Here is a 24,072-nt window from a genome sequence, read left to right on the forward strand (position 1 = left end):
AAATGACTTTAAAGTTACAGGACAGAAGGGCACGGGTTGAAAATACCAAAACAAATCTGGTATGTGGCACACTTTCTAGTGATGTGTACAAAATTTAATCCATTAAAGGCTTTAGAGAGCAGAAGGGAATTTAAAAGTAAGATCGAAAACCAAATACCGAGTCATGACCCTGACCAACTCCATTGAATCTAATACAAAACCCAATTCTGATTCAAACACCAACAAGCCAGTATCAAAATTTTACTGCCAACAATCATGTTTAAGTAATTCATACATCTATTTTAAGGGTATTTTATGTCAGACTTGCACCAAAATAATACAAGTGATGTTTTAATAAAGTTAAAAAATTTAACTTTTTGAAAAATGAATACAAAAGTGCCATAATTGCACATTATAAGTTCTCCCTGAGACTGGTTCACTTATTTTCTACTGCCTCTTTAGGACTCATTTTGACTCTGCTAAAGCTGCAACTGTTATCAATGTTGAAGAGAAAGCAAATATGAAAAGAAAGTTAAAAAAATACAAATGATAATTTAACACTCCATTGGGACAATGGGTCCATTTACAGCTTTGTAATAACTTACCTGGCCTTTCCTCCTGATCTTTGCTTTTCTGTACTTCATCTTGTGTTTTACCCTTGGATTTCTCAATTCTTTCCTTTTCTTGGCAGTCAAACCTTTGTTTTTAGCAATCTGTAATAAACAAATAAATTAGTGGATTAATAAGATAACTATCATGTCGGAATTAAACCAGAGATCAAGAATATGTAAACACCTTTTTATTTGCATGGGAAAGTGAGTTGTACTGCAATCCTCCCAATAATGTTATAGCCTGGAATACATCTTGACTATTTTCATATAAAAGCTGAGCTTCAAATAACTTCATTTTCACCTTATTAATATTAGTCGCTGTTTTCAACTTCACTGATATGTTCATAATTTGGGGCAAAAATGAATCATCAGCATGCTTATGCAACCAATTTTTATATAATGATACCCACCTGACACAGAATTACCAGCTTTTCAATTTATATAATGATACCCACCTGACACAGAATTACCAGCTTTTCAATTTATATAATGATACCCACCTGACAAAGAATTACCAGCTTTTCAATTTATATAATGATACCCACCTGACACAGAATTACCAGCTTTTCAATTTATATAATGATACCCACCTGACAGAATTACCAGCTTTTCAATTTTTCTATAATGATACCCACCTGACAGAATTACCAGCTTTTCAATTTACATATAACAACCTGGCATACTATGATTTTGAAAGCACTTAATCTAAGTCCAAACACTAATATAATCAGTGTATTTTGTTCATGTTTTCAATGATACTCTGTTCAAATAAATAAATTTCACTGGCCCCAAGCTGACTGCAAGTTATGTGTTCTATTGCTTAGATAAATAAGAAAAAGGTGCATCTAAATGCTGTGAACAAAAGGCGTTCTAACAAAGACATTCTATTTGCTTCCAGGCAAAGTATTCTTGTCTATTCACTACTTTACTGTGCTCTCAAAATCATGTAGGATCCAGTTTCAGTGATGCATTCCACTTAAAAATATAAACCATATTCGGCAATTACCTGGTATGTGATGGCTCGTTTGCTGTCTGCCTCTCCATCCTCTACTGCAAAATCCTCCTCTTCCTCCCCTACCTCTTTTTCCTCTTGACCATCGTCACCGTTAGAGTTCAATGTGTCCACACTATCAAGAATCAAAACTTATTATCAAGATGCATTTGCATGTAATATGTTGCCACTAGTAAACATTGAGATGAGTTTACATGTATTATGTTGCCACTAGTAAATACTGAGATGAGTTTACATGTATTATGTTGCCACTAGTAAACATTGAGATGAGTTTACATGTATTATGTTGCCACTAGTAAACACTGAGCTGAGTTTACATGTATTATGTTGCCACTAGTAAACACTGAGATGAGTTTACCTGTATTATGTTGCCACTAGTAAACACTGAGATGAGTTTACATGTATTATGTTGCCACTAGTAAACACTGAGATGAGTTTACATGTATTATGTTGCCACTAGTAAATACTGAGATGAGTTTACATGTATTATGTTGCCACTAGTAAGCACCAACTGCACATTCTATGATATCAGTACTAGTAAGAACTGCAATACATTTGCATGTATTATGTTGGCACAAGTAAGCACCAAAACAGACAAAGGCAATCCAAACTTTTATAGTGTGATAGTACATTTCTAGTGCTTGATTGTACCTGTAACCTGAATGCTTATTAAGAATACGGTAAGTTTTGTTCCTCATTTTTGTCAGATAAACTTTTACTGCATGCAGAGATGCTGCCAGGAATTTTCATAAGAGAGGGAGGTCACCCACACCTACCTTCTGAGGTGGGGGGGATTAGTGGGAACAATGCCAAATGTGAACTGATGGGTGACAACATTATTGTTTATGCATTTCATGATTTTATACCATTTCTTTGACAGCAAAGTATCTGCATACCTAATTTCATTTTGCTGAGCTGGTAAATATTCTCCTATGCATCTTATCTCTTCACTTCTTCAAAGTCTCTGAAAACAGGATATGGTCTATATGACCCCTTCTCCAACCCCATACTGAATAGTCCTCAGTTTTATTCAGTTTCTGATGTTAAGAGCAGTGTGAATACTGCTTCGTGAACTAAATCCCCTATTACAGTCTGCTGTTTGTAATGGGAGAACCACTGCAATTGTGATCAATTTAAACAAGTAAAGGAACTGGTCCTTAAGATATGCAAACTTGATCATGTTGTCTCTTGGATATTTATGTTGTAAGATCACATTATTGAAGTTTGCAGCCTTTGAAGAACATAGGTTACCCTATGCAACCATTTTTGTTAGTAACTGGATTTAATTTTTCTTCCTTATATTCTTGAAAGAGGACACAAAAAATCCCTCCATTTTGGTTCTTTCCTTAACCAGTTGTATGTAATCAACATGTCTTGGTTCCTTTTCTTCCCTTTCTCTCAGCCTCTTTTCCACTGTGGAAGATGTTCTGATTATTTCCATGTCATCGGGCTGTGAGACATCTTTAGTTCACATAGGAACATAAGAGCTTTCCTCTTGTTCTATAGTATCAAACAAAGCAGATGATCCTGCCATAAAGAAATCAGTGATCTTCCCTTTCAACATTCATAAAGTGCACTGCTTGTTACATTCTTATACAATTCTGTTATGGCTGATCAAAGAATCATTTCGTTATACCCCTCTAGGAGATAATTAAATTGGAACCTATCGACAGTTTCTGTAAAAACCAGCAGCTGTCAATTATACAGATGCTTGTATTCAAACACGAAATCTACCTCAGCTTGATGGAGATCACCAGCAAAATGGATGAACAAGACTTAATCTGACAAACCATTATTAGTAATTTCTGTCTCAAGAAGAAAACGAAACAAAATAAAATTACAACATCCAATGGGTACAACAAAATTGCAGTAATCACAAATAATCAGCGTGACCTTTCCCCCACTGGTTTTGAAAAGCTGCATGACTGACAGTTTTCAGTGCAAGAAACCTGTAATCCCATGGCCTGGCAGCAACTCTTTATATGTATACAAACAAAAACATTAGCAAATGATCAACCTTCTTCATTGGTAATTCAAAATATCTACTGTATTACCTTATCAAATATCAATTATAATTACTATTATTTGATTTCAAAAATTAAGGTGTAAAACTGTGGATCTATTTAAGTGTCCAAAACTGAATACACCAGGTTCAAATGCTTACTCTTCTCTTTCTGTGTCATTTTTTCTTCCTTCCTTCATCATCTCATAGTAAGCAAGAGCTGCCTTCTCATCCTTTGTTTCATATTTTCCTTCCTCTTTCAGTTGTTTCTGGGGATTAAAAATATGAGTTACTCATGAGCAGGTACCCCACTATACTACTCCCACTTACAAGACACCATTTGGCAGATTTTTAAGTGATATCAAGTAAACCAAGGAAAACTGGTCAGAGTTATCCATTTTATATGCAGCAAGTTAAAAAGTATTTGAATTACAGCCCTGACACAAATCCATTTTAAGCAATGCCAAGTAACTTTTTTTAACCTAAAAGTAACACTCTTTAATTACAAGCAGCATTTACACTGCAAGTTGGATTTCAACATTGGGTTTAAAAGCACAAAATTGCAGTCTTGGCTGATGCCAATAAACTGTTATGCCAATTAAAGTCAACAAAATATTAACTTTTTAAAGTTAAAATTGCAAAAAGAAATTAAGATAAACGTAGTAATTAAAGATACAATATAAAATATCAGAAGTTAAAATGCTGAAAAAGGTAAATGAAATAAAAGATAAAGCTAAAAACATAAAATCTGTACATTACAGGATGAAAATTTGTAACAGAAAACTACATTCTGTTGATATTGATATTGCACATGACGGACTATACATGACATCCACTATATCTGGTGGAGGATGAACTCATGAGAACACCAGGAAGAATTACTGACACATGGGAATCTAATGGCAAGCTTTTCTTGGCATATCTAAGTTTTGGCCAAGCCAGAGAATCGAAGTCACCTGGACATTGGTGAAATGTCAGTGATCTGAAAAAGGCTAGCTCCTCAGACAACTCAGCCACCGGTGGCCCAAAACTACATTCTGTACCAGGAATAGCATATTATGTGCCTGCCTGCCCAGTGTTTCATGGTTCTCTATGCAGATAACTGAAATTTTATGTGCAGAAACCACTCTTTAAGTGACAGTGACTTTGGCCCTTTAACCACAAAGTTTATACGATTCTTTCATCTGCAAAGCTTGGTCCAGGTATGTGATGTAGAACAAAAGTTAATGTGCAGAAAATAAAATTATTCTTTCAGTCAAAATGATCTTGACTTTTGACCTTTGGCTCCCAAATCAACAGCTTCTTCCTTATCCTAAGCATAAGCCATCCACAAAGTCTGGTAACCACAGAAAATAAAAAATTTGAGTTACTGTATAGAAACCATTTTCTTTTCTCATTCACAGTGAAGTTTTGACCCCCAGTTATATGCTTCTTTATTAATGGCCAAACACAAAGCTTGATAACTATAGATGATGGACAACTCAAATTGTGTACAAATAAAATCAGTAATAGACATCATATAATGTGCTCCAGATAATGGACGACTCAAACTGTGTGCAAATGAAATCAGTAATGGATAACATCACATAATGTGCTCCAGTTTATGGTGGACATATAAAAGGACCTTTTTTTAATGACAAAGATCAAATGTTCATTGGGGTGGGGATGCTTTAATAACCAAGGTGGTATTTGGGGAATATAGATTTTTGATGTGAAAATAAGAATAATAGTTGCCATGTTAACCCACATTTATCAGGACAAAACAAAAATAATGATATCAAAGCAGAGGTAAAATAAATGAGTTGAGAAAACCCTAACCCCTATTAAGTCAGTGATGTGATGTGATTTTTGATTTTTAACGTAGCTTTAACAATTTTGCAGTCATATCGCTACGATGTCTGCAATGTGGCAGTTTATAGTGATATCTAGCACTGGGGCATCATGCCACAGACATGTAGCATGATGTCCCACCCAGTCACATTATCCTGACACCAGGCCGACCAGTCCTAACACTAACCTCTTAACGCTGAACGCCAAGCAAGGCAGCTGTTAGTACCATTTTTTAAGTCTCTGGTATGACTCGGCCGGGGATCGAACCCATGACCTCCCGCATCTGAGGCAGACGCTCTAACCACTAGGCCACCCTATTAAGTCAGAATTACAGGTGTAATAATCACAAGCTTTGAATAGTCTTGGAGTGACTGCCTGCAGTATAAAACACAGTTCATGCATCAGTGATAACTTTGATTAGCCATTATAGGTGAGGCCTCGCATGAAAAGCAGGCAGTCTATTCATTTATTTCCTACACTCATTCACAAGTATAATATTTTGAGTAACATATTACAATATACAATTTATTAATCTGGTTAGTTTACCACTAAATACACATATTTATTCCTACTTTCATCTGCATTTCAACTGAAAGGGCCCTGTGATTAGGTTAGAATGTATACTGCAAAGATGAATCCATATAACTGTAAGATTAACAATACCCAATAATGAAATATAGGTCGCAGTGATCTCTTTTTAAAAAATTGTAGAACTTATCAAAATGTATCAACTCACCATGTTTCATAACTCGAGGAAGGATTATATGCATTTAACATGCCAAAAATTTGTGTCATGCTTATTTAACATGCCAAAGACTTGTATAGTCATGTGCTTATTCAACATGCCAAAGACTTGTATGTCATGTGCTTATTGAACATGCCAAACACTTGTATGTCATGTGCTTATTTAACATGCCAAACACTTGAATAGTCATGTGCTTATTTAACATGCCAAAGACTTGTATGTCATGTGCTTATTGAACATGCCAAAGACTTGTATAGTCATGTGCTTATTTAACATGCCAAAGACTTGCATAGTCATGTGCTTATTTAACATGCTAAAGACTTGTATGTCATGTGCTTATTTAACATGCCAAAGACTTGTATAGTCATGTGCTTATTTAACATGCCAAAGACTTGTATAGTCATGTGCTTATTTAACATGCCAAAGACTTGGATGTCATGTGCTTATTTAACATGCCAAAGACTTGTATAGTCATGTGCTTATTTAACATGCCAAAGACTTGTATGTCATGTGCTTATTTAACATGCCAAAGACTTGTATAGTCATGTGCTTATTTAACATGCCAAAGACTTGTATAGTCATGTGCTTATTGAACATGCCAAAGACTTGTATAGTCATGTGCTTATTTAACATGCCAAAGACTTGTATAGTCATGTGCTTATTTAACATGCCAAACACTTATATAGTCATGTGCTTATTTAACATGCCAAAGACTTGTATAGTCATGTGCTTATTTAACATGCCAAACACTTATATAGTCATGTGCTTAATGCACAAAAACGTTACTGAAGATAGTAAGGGAAATAAATATCACAATGGGCATCATTTGTTAAAAAGGTGTGGTAGTAACACAGATGCAAATCATCATCAATTTTAAATTCCAACATGAACAGTGTGTCTTAAATGAACATTAGAAACAAAATGTAACCTAAGTCAGTCAAGCATAAAATATGGGTCATAATTACCTACTTCTTAAAAAAAGAATTAGTCCTTATAAAGATGTAGCCCTTATAACGATGCATCCACAAGATTCAAGATTCTACACAGCATTGTATGTACAAACCAATGCCAAAAACCACATGTAATAAAGAGATAAATACAACAACCTAACCTAAGCAATAAAAATGGGAAAATAGGTCATAGTGACCTTTTGTGGTACTGGCATAGTAGCTACTAAGACAGATGCATATAACTGTCTAATTTAATGATTAAAGCATGAACAGTAAAACCAAACAATTAAACCATCATCAGTGAAGTGTGAAATATCAGTCAATGTGAACTTCTTTTAAGATTAACTCACCACTAATTATCAGCTTGACAAGCTTCATGTCAGGTTATACAGTTGATTTTTTTAAAAATTTAGTCAGGATCTAAATTCTAAACTTAGCATAAGAGAGTAAAATATGAAATACTGGTCACAATAACCTTCTTCTGTTGCAAGGGGATGTCACTAACAGTGATGCAAGCAACCATCTAGACTGATGATTCGACATGAAGAGAGCTTGAGACTAAACACATGTGAAGCATGAAATAATGGTCAAAATTACCTACATTTGTAATGAGATACTAGTACTCTTCAAAATGCATCCCCTCAAGAAGTTTCATGTATCTAGGTATAACAATGTACTTGGTACGAAAATTTTATTTGGTCATGAGCTAAAGCTGAAAATTAACCTAAGATGAAACATGTGAAATGTAGGTCAAAGTAACATGTAAAATGTAGGTCAAAGTAACATGAAATGTAGGTCAAAGTAACATTCTTTTGTGGTAAAGCTATGGTACTAACAGGGATGCATGTATTCATCTAGTCTGATGAGACTAGCATGAACATATTTTGAGAAAAAAAGTTAAAAATTAATAACATTATTAATAATATTAAAGAATAGTCAGTGAAGTGTGAAATATAGTTACAGTTATTAATTTTGTAATGATACATTCCCTACCAAGTTTCATGATTCCAGGTATTTATACAGGGTGCAACAAACAAACCATATCTAAATAAAAAAACTGAACATGAATCTACAACTCATGTACAAAATTGGCCCTCCCCCACCAGTCACCTTTCTAGGACAGTAGGTGCTATGAAAGCCATTCCAAACAGTCACACAGTATCTAGGAACAAAAACATGGCCGACATTCAAAGATGGTGTTATAGGGGAATTTAAGGCCTAGAAATGCCAATATGTGCTGTGAGTGCTTAAGGAATACAACTCTACAAACTGTCATCATAAAAAATGCACATCAAAATTCAGGAAGATATCTCAAATGGTTCTGGAGATATTATATGGAAAACAGTGAACATGTCGACTCCTGTATACCCACCTACCATTACTTTCTTGTAGGGGATGTAATAAATGGCAGATATATTAACAGCGTTCAATACAATGAAATCAGATGAAATTAAAGCTGTTTATTTGAATTTTTATAACATAAAACCATTCTGTGATGTAAGCTCGGTTTGTATCTTTGCTTTTCTCACTTCTAAACATTGACAAAGGAAAAAAATACAGACTTAAATGAAAATGGACTTCTTTTTTAACTTCCAATGTCCCAGTTTTTACTGGGAAATCTTTTTACCTTGTTTCTTTTACTTCCTCCTCCTATGAGTGGAAGGGAGCTTTCAACATCCTCAGCTGATGAGTCATCCTCTTCTGAATCTGTCACAAGATCACTCAGCTTCCTCTTGTCAGTCCCATCATTCCCTGATGTGGTAGCCATCTTCCTCCTACAAGCAGAACCAGAAAAGGCCTGCCTTAATCCATAAATACACAAATGCTTAGAGGTCATACTTTACAATTTTAATGCAAATATCTTTGGACACCACCACCTTGTCAAATAAATAGAATGTTATCTAGCCTTCACAATGTGTTACTATGTATCCTTGCTGTAATCTGATTTACAACAGTTAAACCAAGTAATTTAACACAGAATCTTAATGGTTGATGTTACCCTTGTTACCACTGTAAATCTGATACCTAGGTGCATCTACATTAGCAAATTTTGTGAAAAGAAACAAGTTTTAGATGCCTTCTTGTGTTGACATGCATGCATGTTTTACCACTGTAATGGTCACCCATTCTGCAAGAAACTGAAACAAGAATACTGTGATTAGAACATTCACCCCATGTTTGATTATCCTGTGTAGATAACTGTAATGCCTTTGTGCTGAAACCAGTTTCTTCTTTCATAGTAAACTGACCCTTGACCTTTTTAACCCTGAAATGCATACCATGCATAAAGTTTGGTCCAGGTCAGTCCTGTAAAGCTAATACTAACTGTAGGTCATACAGAATTTAACTGTTTTATTTATATACAGTTTTACTTTACTAACAAGTGTTGTGATTTCATAACATTTTAGACAGAATTCAGAATGGAGGGCCTTCTTGCTAGAGTGACTTTCTCCATGACTGGTTGTGAAAATTGTATATTTCCGAAGGCCTGTCTAATATGATCCAGACATGCAAGTTCCATAGCTCTGAGTAGGAATAAAACAACTGCTGTTGATGGTTGTTTAGATGAGGGATAATCCGAATTCTTCAAGGTGTTGGAGGGTAGGCATATGCATCCAGGCTGTTTCCAATCAATAGAGCATCGAATGCCCAGGTTTTTAGTCTGGGACTGGAGATAAGACGGTTGGGAATTTGGTATTCCACCTTGTCACAAACATGTCCACCAAAGGTTGGTTCCATCATGAAGGAAAATCGAGCAATGAAGAGACCATTCTGTCTGTATTAGTTGATTGTTCCAGGACAAAGATTCAGTTAGTATGTTAGGAGTCCTGGGTTATGGTGAACTTGTATGTGGATTTGTAGTTGACCACACCACTTTAGAAAGTCCCACACCAGGATGTAAAGGTCCTTGTCATTTGAGATAAGTCACCACTATAGGACTTGGTTCCTCCTTGTCGTTCAAGACAAATCACCATTGTTGAGTTGTCTGACAGAACGAGAACTCCCACGCCATGCAAATATTCCTGCCACCAGTGAAAGGCTTTCACAATGGCCATCATCTCCAGCCTTTATTGATGTGAAGATGTCATTACTGGGGAAAGCATGCACTGCTGGCTTCCTGAAATGATGGTCATAGGTGGGCTGCCCAGCCTTCTGTACTTGCATCAGTACAAACTGTAATCTTGGGCAATTGTACTTGTAGATATATACCAGCCATGAGCATACATGCCAATCCCTGGTGAGGAAAACGTTTAAATCCAAGTGGACAAAAAGAGTAATCCAAGCAGAAAAAGAGTAATCCACATATAAAATAATAAAATTCAGTGAGCATATATACAAAATGATTTATTTACCCCTTCTGGTCTTTTAACATCAATTACTGCTTCAAATTTTCATATATAGCACTTTGAGCTTTAAAAAGCAGAAGTTTCTCATGTTGCATTTCAAAACACTGTCTTAGCTAAGACTATCAATGTTTTGCACACCAATAGAGCACCAAGTGCTGGGTTACAGAGTCTGGATCTGAATTCAGTTTTATTTTTGTTAACAATACTGACCAATCTCTCACAGGCAGTATTAGAATGGTAAAAAACCAATAATCCTTTTATAACCTGACAAAGAAGAGGCAATTTATATCTTCCAGTTATTGGATCTTTTAGCTGGCAAATAAGATGCCATTGCACATCAACTCTGTCTGCATGAAGTACATTGTCAGGTAGAATGCCAGCTTGATGCTTATGGGGTTCTTCTAATTTATCAGCAGCCTTTCCTGCAGCAAGGTGCATCATATGACAGGGACAACCTGATATGTACACTGATGGAGACATTTTTCAAAATACAGAATGCAACTCCTTTATGAATTCCAGTCATCACTAATGCATTATCAGCTGAAAACCCCATACAGTTCTGCCAACCTATATTTATTCAAAGCATTATCAAGCAAATAAAAAATGTTTCAAATGTTTTCTTCAGTGGAATCTACTGTTAATTCTGGTAATGAAAGAAGAGCACTCTGCCTTTGCCCTTTTCATTGTCAAAGTCTCTTACACAGACTGGGTACAACTTTTTGTCATCATAATCACTGCTCCTGTCTGTTGCAATGCTAAATGGCCCAATTTTCATGGCTTCTGCAACTTTAAGCAAATTATCTTCTGCTAAACACATAACAATATTAGATGATTCTGTTCTTGCATATGCATATTTTCTGCAATTTTGGAATCAGAAAACACATCCATTTGAACAAAGGACCAATGTAGTCTTCTACACATAGGAGTAGTTTGTGTTCTATTATGAACTTGGTAAATAATGCCTCTGCATTTATTAGTACTGCTTTTTTTATAAAAGTTACAAGTAACCTTAGTACTGGAGTTTGTAAAATGAGCTAATTCAAGGTTTCTTTGTTTTACCATCATGACCAGTATTAAAATCCTTTCCATACACCATCCAGTGGGCATGAAGCTGCCCTAGAATGGAACACTGTATTGTGTAATTCATGTATTCATCTTTGAATTGGTATTTCATCTTTTTATAATCCATCTGTGAAATTATCCGAAAAACATTTTTGCTCTAACACACCTATGTACTAGAATAAATCTGACTGGACTTTTAGCACCAAATACCAACAGACTGATTCTGTATCAGATATGAATTTTTTTTAAAATTGCAAGCAAAGATTAAAAATTAGAAAACCAGTCTGTTCTCTCCTAACTGAGCCAGACATCTGCTATAAATAGAAAATGAGGTCAAAAGTATGAATGTAAAACCAGCATGTTTCTTGGAAATAGCACAGCTGCTATAAATAGAACATAATACTGTTAGGAAAGTGCATGCACAGATGGAAAAGCACATTCTTCTTTCATAGTTACATACAAGCCATATTTTCAAGAATAATGGTCTAAAAGATTAATGGAATATTAATAACAATAAGAAAACAAATTATTAATTTTTTTGGGAGGGGGACATACCGAAATTGAGTGATATGAATATGTTTATGCTTAAGGCATAATTTAGTGAAAAAAAGCATAATGATTTTGCCAGAAGCATAATGGTTGGCATGTATGCATGAGACAAGTTAGGTTGCACCAATTTCGCAGATGTGCCTCAATTGTTTGCAGATGATAAGAGGATGGTCCAGCGGGAAAACTTAAGGCCTCCATTTGGCCAGAAGAAACATTTGCAACGTGAACATATGAAGGCAACCTAGGACCATGAGGTCCACTGCCGCATTGAACAAGCCTAGAATGCGAAGAAAATCCCAGGCAGATAAAATTATCAAAAGTAAAGGTTCTACCATGGTTCAGATTTCAATGCCAAATCCTGACAGAGATGAAATATATCCTGGGTATTGAACTTCATACCAAGGTGAACAAATTGTTGAGATGGCACTAGGTCAGATCAATCTGTCCGATCACCACATAGGTCAGCAGACAACTTTTTGCTCCCTTTAGCTAAAAACAGTATCTGAGAGGGCAGGATTTGTAAGGTAGTAGTAATTGTCCTAAGGTATTATGATTGGGTAATGTATTTAAAGAAGAAAAATTGGAACAACAACAAAGGATTTTGTCTGGGCTGGACTGAAACGTTTGACTTAAACGATTCTCAAGATAACCAAGGTTGAGATAAGTGGATTTGACTGTATTTGTAGAACCATTTTTCTTCTTCCAGTCATAGTGATCTTGATGTTTGACTTTTTTCCCCAATACTGAGCAGGTTCTTCCTTATTGCATGTTATCCATAGAGTTTGGTAACTGCAGATGGTGAAGAACATAAAAATGGACACTGCTGTCTTTTTAGTTACGTATGTATGCAGTCACATTTCATGCCACCCTTGCACAATAGTGGATATATGGTGCCAGATAAAATTAGAGTGTAAACAAAATGTAACAACAACAAAAAAGAAATGAAGAAGAAACTTTAGAAACATAAACTCTTCCAAACAAAGACAAACATTAACAACAAGATAAAATATAAAAACAAAGATGTTAAACAAAATAAAAGATAATGGTCACATAAAATCATTAAAACACAAAGACTGTCTTTGTAGAAAAAAACACTGCAACAACAACAATCTTGAACATTAACAACAATCCTGAAACCATTTGTAATAGACACAAAAGTCATTTTTTAAATACTATTTTCAAACATTAATAATGATTAGATTATAGACATGACACTGAAGACATGATTTTTCTACGATATTAGGCAATGTACCTGATAAATGTTTTCTTTGCTTGTGGGATCTCGGAAGTTTTAAAATGCACATCTTCTCCATTCTTCAGCTTTTCGAGAATCTCATCAACTTCACCCTTCAGTTTCTGGTCAACTGGCTCCAACTCCTTAAGAAGCTAAAAGCACAAAACCGGCACACTAAATTTGTATATAATGTGAATTAATTATATTTCATCAGGTGCCAAATTTCATAGATGATCCTTCAAAAACCACACCTTTTCTATGCCACAAAATTATGCAATAACAAACCTTTGATTATCGCAAAACAAAGAAAATTGGTACATACAAAAATAAATGAATTCACAGCAACATAATTAGTCTAATTTAGGCATTGCTCTCAAGTTGGAACCCATCAACTGGAAAGTAAATTTGCATTTTATGCTGTTACTCCTAAAACTGAAAATTCTGAGTAAAAAGAAATATGGAATATTTTGAGTCAAATTGAATTTGAAGAAAAATCTAACTTTTGTACACAAAAATGCAATCTTTATATTCTTTGAAGTCCTAACAATAAAATGAGGTAATGCTTGTTATGCGGATTTAATTGTCTGCCTATCTTTTGTCCATGATTGTAAGTTGTAAATATAATATTTACAAAGCATTTGAGTTTGGAGCATTCTACACACAATTTGTTTACAAGTGGACTGGAATTTTCCACTAGAATGATTCGCATCTAAGTCAAGTGAAAATGTATATAGATAGGTATTTTATATAAAATAATAATCGATTCTTGTTCCATATTATTAGTCTCTGGAAATCCATGATCAGAGTTTGCAGTTGTGTTGTTGACATAATATATAATTCAAGAGGAATTATTTATTTAAATATTTAACTATAAACTGCTTATTGGCTTTTGAATTCATATATTTGGATTTGTGTAAATTCATTTGAAGACCTTCTGGATTATATCAATGTGTCATATCAGGATATTCAAGACTATTGGAATTCATTCTGAACATTCTATATTTTTAGACTTGAGATAGGACATTAAAGATTGTTAGGAATTTAATTCGCAATATTGTAAGTGTCTTTTGAATTTTCATTTTGCATAGTAGGGAAATAAATTACTTGTTAATTTTACTTGAATTGTTGGTTTCGCTTTCTGTCAGTTACATATTTTAAGACCTAGAATCATAACAAATTTTCAAAGATAAATCTCATTGTAATGACAATAAATCTCTAAAACAAAAAATAACAATGTAAATGCTTTTGATGATAATTAATGTAATGTACAAGTGACTAGTAGTGGATGCAGTAAACTTATTGTTTGCTGTTCTCTTTTTGGTCTTTAAATATTAATGAAAAACAATAATCCTTGCACTTACAAACTCTAATTTTTTGTTTTCATGAAAATCATGAATGCTATATTCCTCTTACATGATTAAAACTTGATTACTAAACATGATTAAATATAAAAAATGTTTGGCTTCATTTTTAGCTTGTTTGTGCTTTTCATTCTCTCTCTCTCTCTCACACACACACACATTCACAGTCCCTTGCCTGCTGTTTGATCAACTGATCTCTTCTCCATCTCCTCTAATTGATGAAATGGACTGAATACTAAAATAAGAATGAGTTGCTTATTCAGAGGTGTTAATCGACAATGGAATGTAATAGTACCCTTGTACATGAAGATCACAATCATCAGGTAGCTTCAATTTGCAATGATCAAGTGACTTTCACTACATCTGTATTGTAAACTACAGTATACATGAATGTTACAGGGAAATCAAATAATTAGTACTGTTGCAGTTTTAAGTCTTTATTGTACAGTCAATATAATATTATAATTGACTGAGAATATTTAACCTATACATAAAAATAAAAGCCATAATTTCATCATCCAAAATGGGGAACTCTGTAAAGCTGGCACTTTCAAATTTGAAATCTCTTAAAATAAATCTATTAAAGGTGGTCCCAAAATTGAAATGGGCTATAAAGAAAGCATAACTCTGATTGAAAATGGTATACAGAAAATCATAAAATCCTGGGGTGAGTAAAATGCTTTAATACAGTAAGTTGCTGCTGAAAACTTATTGTGAATTAAGTACTGACATTACTTGCAGAAATTTAGAAATCAATACAAAATATTTAAGCTATCACCAAAGTCCTGAATTTTTAACAAAAATATTGTCATCTCTAAATTTATAGTGTTTTTTGGATCAAGGTAAATAATTTACTTTGACCTAATAATGACTTGTGGTACCCTTTTCGGCATGATGTAATGACTTATTTTAAATTATGGAATACAGTAGTTACGCAGCACAAATCCTGACCCCCAGAAATCACATGTAAAAGGTCAAAAGAAGACACAAAATTTTCATTGTTTTCACTGCATGTATATAAACATAGCCAATCATATAAACAAAAACCAATGCACATATTGATAGGGAGGTAAACTGTACATATGTAACTCACTGTAAATACTATCAAATAAAAATTCTACCTTATCCACAAGGATATCTGTCATGTGTTTGGTTTTGCTTAACATCGATGGCTACTTAGATTTTTATACTGTACCATGATAGGGTGGTTATACTTAAAATTTCTATACTGTACAAGGTTTTTTATTACATGGTGGTTATACTTAAATTTCTATACCGTACAAGATGTTTGATGACAGGGTGGTTATACTCACATTACTATGCTGTCAAGTTGCTCAATGACAGGGTGGGTGGTTATACTTATATTTCTATATGGTACAATTCAACTAATGACAGGGTGGTTATACTTACATTTCTATACTCTGTATATCACTTGATGATGGTGATTATACTTACATTTCTATACATGTCGCTTGATGACAGGGTGGTCAGACTTACATTTCTATACTGTACAATTGCTTGCTAACAGGGTGGTTATATTTAAATTTCTGTACTGTACAATTTATCTGATGACTGGATGGTTATACATACATTCTATAATGTACAAGTCACTTGATGACAGGGTTGTTATACTTACATTCCTATACTATACATGTCACTTGATAATGGTGATCATACTTAAATTTCTAAACTGTACATGTCGCTTGATGACAGGGTGGTTATGCTTACATTTCTATACTGTACAAATTGCTTGCTGACAGGGTGATCATACTTACATTTCTGTACTGTACAAGTCGCTTGATGACAGGGTGGTTAATGATTGGTGTGTGCTTTGCTTGCAACATCAAGTAAAAGGCAATGTTGACACAGTAGCTGAAATATTTATATAAAGAAACATTATTTTACCAGTAAAAATTATTTTTCAAAGATAACATTATTTTCAAAACTAGAGGCACAACCTAAATCCCACCCCTACCCCCACCCCCTCTGGTCTACGATGAAGAGTTCATCAAAGTACACTAATGAAATCTTAACATGACCTCTGTGGCAGAGCTGAGGGTTACTGGGAAGACAGTGGAAGTAACCAAATTCCATGGCTATATCTCACAGGGCAAGTAAATATTACAGAAATGGGAAACAAATTAATCAGGGATGACCTTGAAGATAAAACCTTGATTATTACATATGAGATACACTCAAACAGAGAAATACTGCTAATTCCTATAACTTTTGTGATAAAGCAGAAGCAAAAAACCATAAAACAGATACCTGTGACCTTGAAGAGAAGTTACCAAATGTGAAATGCAACACATCTTCCACCAACTATGCACAAATGTACCACACATCTAAAGCTATGCATTCTCTACTTGTCACAAAATGATACATACAATTCTTGGGTGGATATACAATACACACCACAATTCTTGGGTGGATACACAATACATACCACAATTCTTGGGTAGATACACAATATATACCACAATTCTTGGGTGGCAATACAATACATACCACAATTCTTGGGTGGCAATACAACACATACCACAATTCTTGGGTGGCAATACAATACATACCACAATTCTTGGGTGGCAATACAACACATACCACAATTCTTGGGTGGTAATACAACACATACCACAATTCTTGGGTGGCAATACAACACATACCACAATTCTTGGGTGGCAATACAACACATATGACAATTCTTGGGTGGCAATACAACACATACCACAATTCTTGGGTGGCAATACAACACATACCACAATTCTTGGGTGGCAATACAACACATACCACAATTCTTGGGTGGCAATACAATACATATGACAATTCTTGGGTGGCAATACAATACATATGACAATTCTTGGGTGGCAATACAACACATACCACAATTCTTGGGTGGCAATACAATACATACCACAATTCTTGGGTGGCAATACAACACATACCACAATTCTTGGGTGGCAATACAATACATATGACAATTCTTGGGTGGCAATACAATACATATGACAATTCTTGGGTGGCAATACAATACATACCACAATTCTTGGGTGGCAATACAATACATACCACAATTCTTGGGTGGCAATACAATACATATGACAATTCTTGGGTGGCAATACAACACATACCACAATTCTTGGGTGGCAATACAATACATATGACAATTCTTGGGTGGCAATACAATACATACCACAATTCTTGGGTGGCAATACAATACATATGACAATTCTTGGGTGGCAATACAACACATACCACAATTCTTGGGTGGCAATACAATACATATGACAATTCTTGGGTGGCAATACAATACATATGACAATTCTTGGGTGGCAATACAATACATATGACAATTCTTGGGTGGCAATACAATACATATGACAATTCTTGGGTGGCAATACAATACATACCACAATTCTTGGGTGGCAATACAATACATATGACAATTCTTGGGTGGCAATACAATACATACCACAATTCTTGGGTGGCAATACAATACATATGACAATTCTTGGGTGGCAATACAATACATACCACAATTCTTGGGTGGCAATACAATACATATGACAATTCTTGGGTGGCAATACAATACATATGACAATTCTTGGGTGGCAATACAACACATACCACAATTACTGGGTGGCAATACAATACATATCACACTAAGACATACAGATTGTATGTGATATATTACACACTGCATATGGAGATATGATATATGAAATATCATAACAGAGACTCATGCCTTGTTTAATCATTGCTGCAGGTAAAATGTATGTCAATGTGTTGGTTGCTAAGCATGGCTACTAGTATTACCTGAATATATTATTACTGTTTTGCAGATTCTGCATGTGGTTTCATTACTGCCTGTACAAATGATTTTGCAACTATTCAACATAATTGAATGGGAGGAAAAGGAAATATTGCTGCCTCACCACTGAATAGGGCCATAGAGAAAGGAGGGGTACCAATCTCATCCTTTTCCCTGGACTTGTCACCAATACTCAGAACCCATTACCCACAGGAAATAAATGTTGAATGTTGTTGTTACCATCAACTGACACATTACCCTGCCAATCAATGGTCATTGCCTGGTGCTTCATGCCCAGTGTGAAGTGACACACACTCTGCCAGCGACATGTGACCAGACAATAAGCAATTACCACTCAAAAGATGTAGACCTTATTGGGAAATCTGACTGGAGAACTCAAATCCAATGACTAAGGTCACCTCCAACTAAAAGAGGTCCATCTGAACATGCTTCCCTTGTGCTGGGAAGGCAGGGCTCACTACTAGGTGAGGGTAGTTTCCCACCTCACTTGGAAGTACTGAGGATCCCTCATTTGCAGGAGCTGATAACTTTATTCTATGTGTCAATGATCCCACCAATTGTGAGAGCAGATAATTTATATACCACACAAAGATTCATGCACCTATCCCAAATGGGAGTTGGTAAATTACCTCTATCTTGAATAACCCCAAACCCCTTCTGGGCATGGAAGCAATCTTTCAGTGATAACGAGGAAGTAGATCAAATCTTCCTGGCCCCATCGGTATGGCAACTTTCCACCAATTCCCATACAACATCAGGCTCAACTCAACAAAAATGACAACCATCTCCATGTTTGCACAGAGTACAAGCTAAGCAGGTGGGGTGCATTACACACATTCCTAGCACTTTCACCGAATTCAACCACAAATTTTGTTTGCAAGAAGAGTTCAAAAACACTATGACTGTCACAGGCTATAACTGTCAGCTGTGCTGCATCCAAGTCAGGAGAGTTGGCTATCTTCCTTATTGGATATTCAGCCTTCATCCCTCAAAGGATGCCAAGAATATATTTAGGATGCTCTCCTATTCTCCTAATGTTAATGTGACAGGAACATATTTGAAGAAAACAAATTTTCTAAGTAAATTATGTTTCTGAAAAACTACTTAATTGATAACATTATTTTAACACCACCCACCACTCCACCATGCAAACATGCTCATTGATATATTGCTCAGCTTAAAAGTAGCAATACCTTGGAGTGTCAAAGGGAGGTAATGAGTTAGGGTTATTGCCCCAGTCTATATGATATGGTCAGAAAGGACACTTTTGTCTTTTTGGAGGGCTGGATTTGGGAGATAGTAAACATATATACCCAAATATTAATGTGATTGAGGAATGTATTCTAATAAGAAATAGAAAAAGATGACTCAGATAATGAAACTGTTGAGCACCTGGGAGATATGTAAGTACTGCATGAAGTCCAAAGAAATGATGGACAATATTCAGAGTAACTTAAGGTATCAGACTAGAATCACGTTTTATATTCTAGACCTACAACATCAGACTGGAATTATGTTTTGTATTTTAGACCAACAACAACAGATTGGAATATTGTTTTGCATTTTAGACCAACAACAACAGACTATAATCATGTTATTCTAGACCTACAACATCAGACTGGAATTATGTTTTGTATTTTAGACGAACAACAACAGACTGGAATATTGTTTTGCATTTTAGACCAACAACATCAGACTATAATCATGTTATTCTAGACCTACAACATCAGACTGGAATCATGTTATTCTAGACCTACAACATCAGACTGGAATCATGTTATTCTAGACCTACAACATCAGACTGGAATCATGTTTTGTATTTTAGACATTCAACATCACACTAGAATCTGGTTTGTATTCTAGACCTCCAACAACATACTGGAATCCTGTTTTGTATTTTAGACCTCCAACATCAGACTGGAATTATGTTTTGTATTTTAGACCTCCAACATCAGACTGGAATTATGCTTTGTATTTTAGACCTCCAACATCAGACTGGAATTATGCTTTGTATTTTAGACCTCCAACATCAGACTGGAATCATGTTTTGTATTTTAGACCTCCAACCTCAGACTGGAATCATGTTTTTTATTTTAGACCTCCAACCTCAGACTGGAATCATGTTTTTTATTTTAGACCTCCAACATCACCATGCTTTGTATTCTAGACCTCCAGCATCAGACTGGAATCATGTTAGTCTAGACCTACAACATCAGACTGGAATCATGTTTTGTATTTCAGAACTCCAATATCAGACTGGAGTCATGTTTTGTATTTTGACCTCCAACCTCAGACTGGAATCATGTTTTGTATTTTAGACCTCCAACCTCAGACTGGAATCATGTTTTGTATTTTAGACCTCCAACATCAGCATGACTTGTATTCTAGACCTCCAACATCAGACTTGTATAATGTTTTGTATTTTAGACCTCCAACCTCAGACTGGAATCATGTTTTGTATTTTAGACCTCCAACCTCAGACTGGAATCATGTTTTGTATTTTAGACCTCCAACATCAGCATGACTTGTATTCTAGACCTCCAACATCAGACTTGAATAATGTTTTGTATTTTAGACCTCCAACCTCAGACTTGAATAATGTTTTGTATTTTAGACCTCCAACCTCAGACTGGAATCAAGTTTCGTATTTTAGACCTCCATTATCTGACTGGAATCATGTTTTGTATTCTAGTCCTCCAATTACTAATTGTTGGAAGAAATAATTCTGAGACTAGCACCAGGAAAGGTATCACATCTATAGCAACACAACAGCTGGTAATGTATTACTGCTATAAAAATCTGTTTCTAAGCATAAGTCATTTAAAGGTATTTCTCATGTCAGCAACAACAGCTATATTAAATAACAGATCAACATCATTTGAACAAAGAACTTCATGACATGATGCAACAACATTACCTTGTTTCTTATGCATATGTATAAACCTGCTTAACCAATCATTTCATGCATATGTATAAACCTGTTTAACCAATCATTTCATGCATATGTATAAACCTGCCTAACCAATCACTTTATGCATATGTAAAAACCTGCTTAACCAATCATTTTATGCATATGTATAAACCTGTTTAACCAATCATTTCATGCATATGTATAAACCTGTTTAACCAATCATTTCATGCATATGTATAAACCTGCCTAACCAATCACTTTATGCATATGTATAAACCTGCCTAACCAATCACTTTATGCATATGTATAAACCTGCTTAACCAATCATTTCATGCATATGTATAAACCTGCTTAACCAATTATTTTATGCCTATGTATAAACCTGCTTAACCTGTCATTGTGAGCCCAAGTAAAATTCTTCTGAAAGGTTAACCCAACATGACTAATCACTGTTGTCTGATATGCTTAATCAATTTAAAAATGACTTGGGCCTGGAATTTGTATCTTATCGATGACTTGCACATTCCAGTAAGAATGTCTATAGCAGGTCTTTTTCTTGAGATGTAATCTTCATGTGCTACTTCCAGTTCAACATTGTTCTTGAACTTTCTCAGATGAAGCAGGGTGCCATGTTTATGTAATTTCTAATTAGTCAATACAGTTTTGGTGAATTAAGCTCTTAGGAATATTTTGACAGAAGAATTAAAATAAGACACATTCAACATCATTTTCTGTGATCTAAATATACCATTGATCAAGTTGTCATTTGATTGTGTACAATTATATCTGAACTGAAAATTGTAATCTGACAGAACTGATCACAACTACATAATCTGAGGTTACAACAGGAATGATTCTGCCAAATTGAACAGCGGGCATCTCTGCTATAATGTCATTACTTAATACAAAAAAGCTTCTGCATGGATAGTTTTCCCAGAGGGTCAATAAAGGGGCTTCTGCATGGATAGTTTTCCATGAGGGTCAGTGTTGTTATTTTAATGAGTCCTATAGGAAGCCACCTGGATATTAAATATTACTTTACGTAAAGGAAATCTGAACAAACAAGATTAATGTGAATGGCAAATTATACACCTGCCTATGTTTAATAGTTCTCTATGACCTTAGTCAAGGCATGCAGTCTTAAATAAAACTGCAGAAACAATGATTTTCTTACTTGACTACCTTGAGTGTGACCTTCTGACCCCAAAACTTATTGCGTTTTTTACAATCCAAATTGTATGTCATCCACTACTTACTCGAAAACAAAAGTTGATGTGCAAAACCCTGCTTTTTTGAGTCACAAAGACCATGAACTGTAACCGTTTGACCCCAAAACCAATAGGCCTCTTTCATAACCTTGTTTGCAAACCCTCCACAAACTCTGACCAAGGTGTATATCTAGAACTTTAGTTATTAAGCAAACACCATTTTTCTTTTCAGTCACAGTGTGTCTGACCTTTCATCTTGAGATTCTAAAATCAACAGGCTTCTTTCTTACCCAAAGTATGTGTGTGTGCATGTGTGTGATTTGGATTTTTAACATTTTTTTTTTTAAATTCAGTCATATTGCTATGATGTCTGCATTGTGGCAGTTTATAGTTATGTTTAGCACTGGGGCATCATGCCACAGACATGTAGCATGATGTCACACCCAGACACATTATCCTAACACTAACCTCTTAACGTTGAGCGCCTAGCAAGGCAGCTATTAGTACCATTTTTTAAAGTCTTTGGTATGACTCAGCCGGGGATTGAACCCACGACCTCTTGCATCTGAGGCAGACGCTCTAACCACTAGACCACCAGAGCAGTCACCCAAAGTGCAAACCATCCACAAAATCGAGTCCAGGACTATTATGTTGAAACAAAAGGTATTGTGCAGAAACCATTTTTTGTCATTCAGTCACAGTCACCCTGACGTTTGACCCCAAATTCAAAAGCCCTCTTCTTTACCCAAAACTCCAAGCCAATTACAAAGTACAATGACAGATGATAAATAACTTGAACTGTTATGTGGAGACAACAGACAGACATCATACCACAATACACTCAGCCCTATGAAGGGAATATAAAAGATAATTAATAAACAATATGTCTATTATATTTAATAATTATCTGGTGTTCTTGAAAAGAAAGTTTCTGTTCAGAATTGTGCACTTTTATATCTTTACACTACATCCACTGTCTGATGTCTTCTTTAATGATTCCACCATCCTCCTTTACTCTTCTATAATTTTTGTTTAAAATGCCTGCATTTCATATCTGGTTTAATGCAACACTGTGTATTTATGCAAGTTATTTATTTTGGAAATTAAGTCAAATTTATCATAAATATGGTCACATTACACTAGCAGAAGGCAGTGACTTTCCATGGCAGGAACACTAGAATATGCTGTCAACAGAAGACGTACCAATTTAAATTGCCAAAAAAATTGTATTTACCAACAAGAAATCACCCGCTAAAATTTTAGTGACTGTTAGTACAAACAGACCACAAGTTCCTCTCAAAGAATTACTAAAAATAAAGGTTACCCAACTCAATAACCAAATACACAGGCCTCTTTCCCAGTTCTTAGGTAGTTAAATTTTTAATAAAAACAATTTCATGACATACACAAAAAATCCACCTAACACATTCCTTCAATTATTT

The 24,072-nt window shown here is 35.0% G+C and overlaps 1 protein-coding gene across 1 annotated transcript in view; it reads right to left on the bottom strand.

The window, feature by feature from the left end:
* Window positions 1-24,072, bottom strand: part of LOC149807908 (something about silencing protein 10-like) — a 54,340-nt gene that overhangs the window by 2,154 nt on the left and 28,114 nt on the right. Inside the window, exons 10-15 of the mRNA XM_089971835.1 lie at window positions 16,458-16,554; window positions 13,340-13,473; window positions 8,757-8,904; window positions 3,767-3,873; window positions 1,597-1,717; window positions 585-692 (exon numbers count right to left, since the gene is read on the bottom strand). Coding sequence (XP_089827961.1) covers window positions 585-692; window positions 1,597-1,717; window positions 3,767-3,873; window positions 8,757-8,904; window positions 13,340-13,473; window positions 16,458-16,554 — 715 coding nt within the window. The remainder of the gene's footprint in view (window positions 1-584; window positions 693-1,596; window positions 1,718-3,766; window positions 3,874-8,756; window positions 8,905-13,339; window positions 13,474-16,457; window positions 16,555-24,072) is intronic.

The sequence above is a fragment of the Sinohyriopsis cumingii genome, chromosome 1, assembly GCF_028554795.1.
Source record: "Sinohyriopsis cumingii isolate HCF-2022 chromosome 1, ASM2855479v2, whole genome shotgun sequence".
NCBI classification, from domain to species: domain Eukaryota; kingdom Metazoa; phylum Mollusca; class Bivalvia; order Unionida; family Unionidae; genus Sinohyriopsis; species Sinohyriopsis cumingii.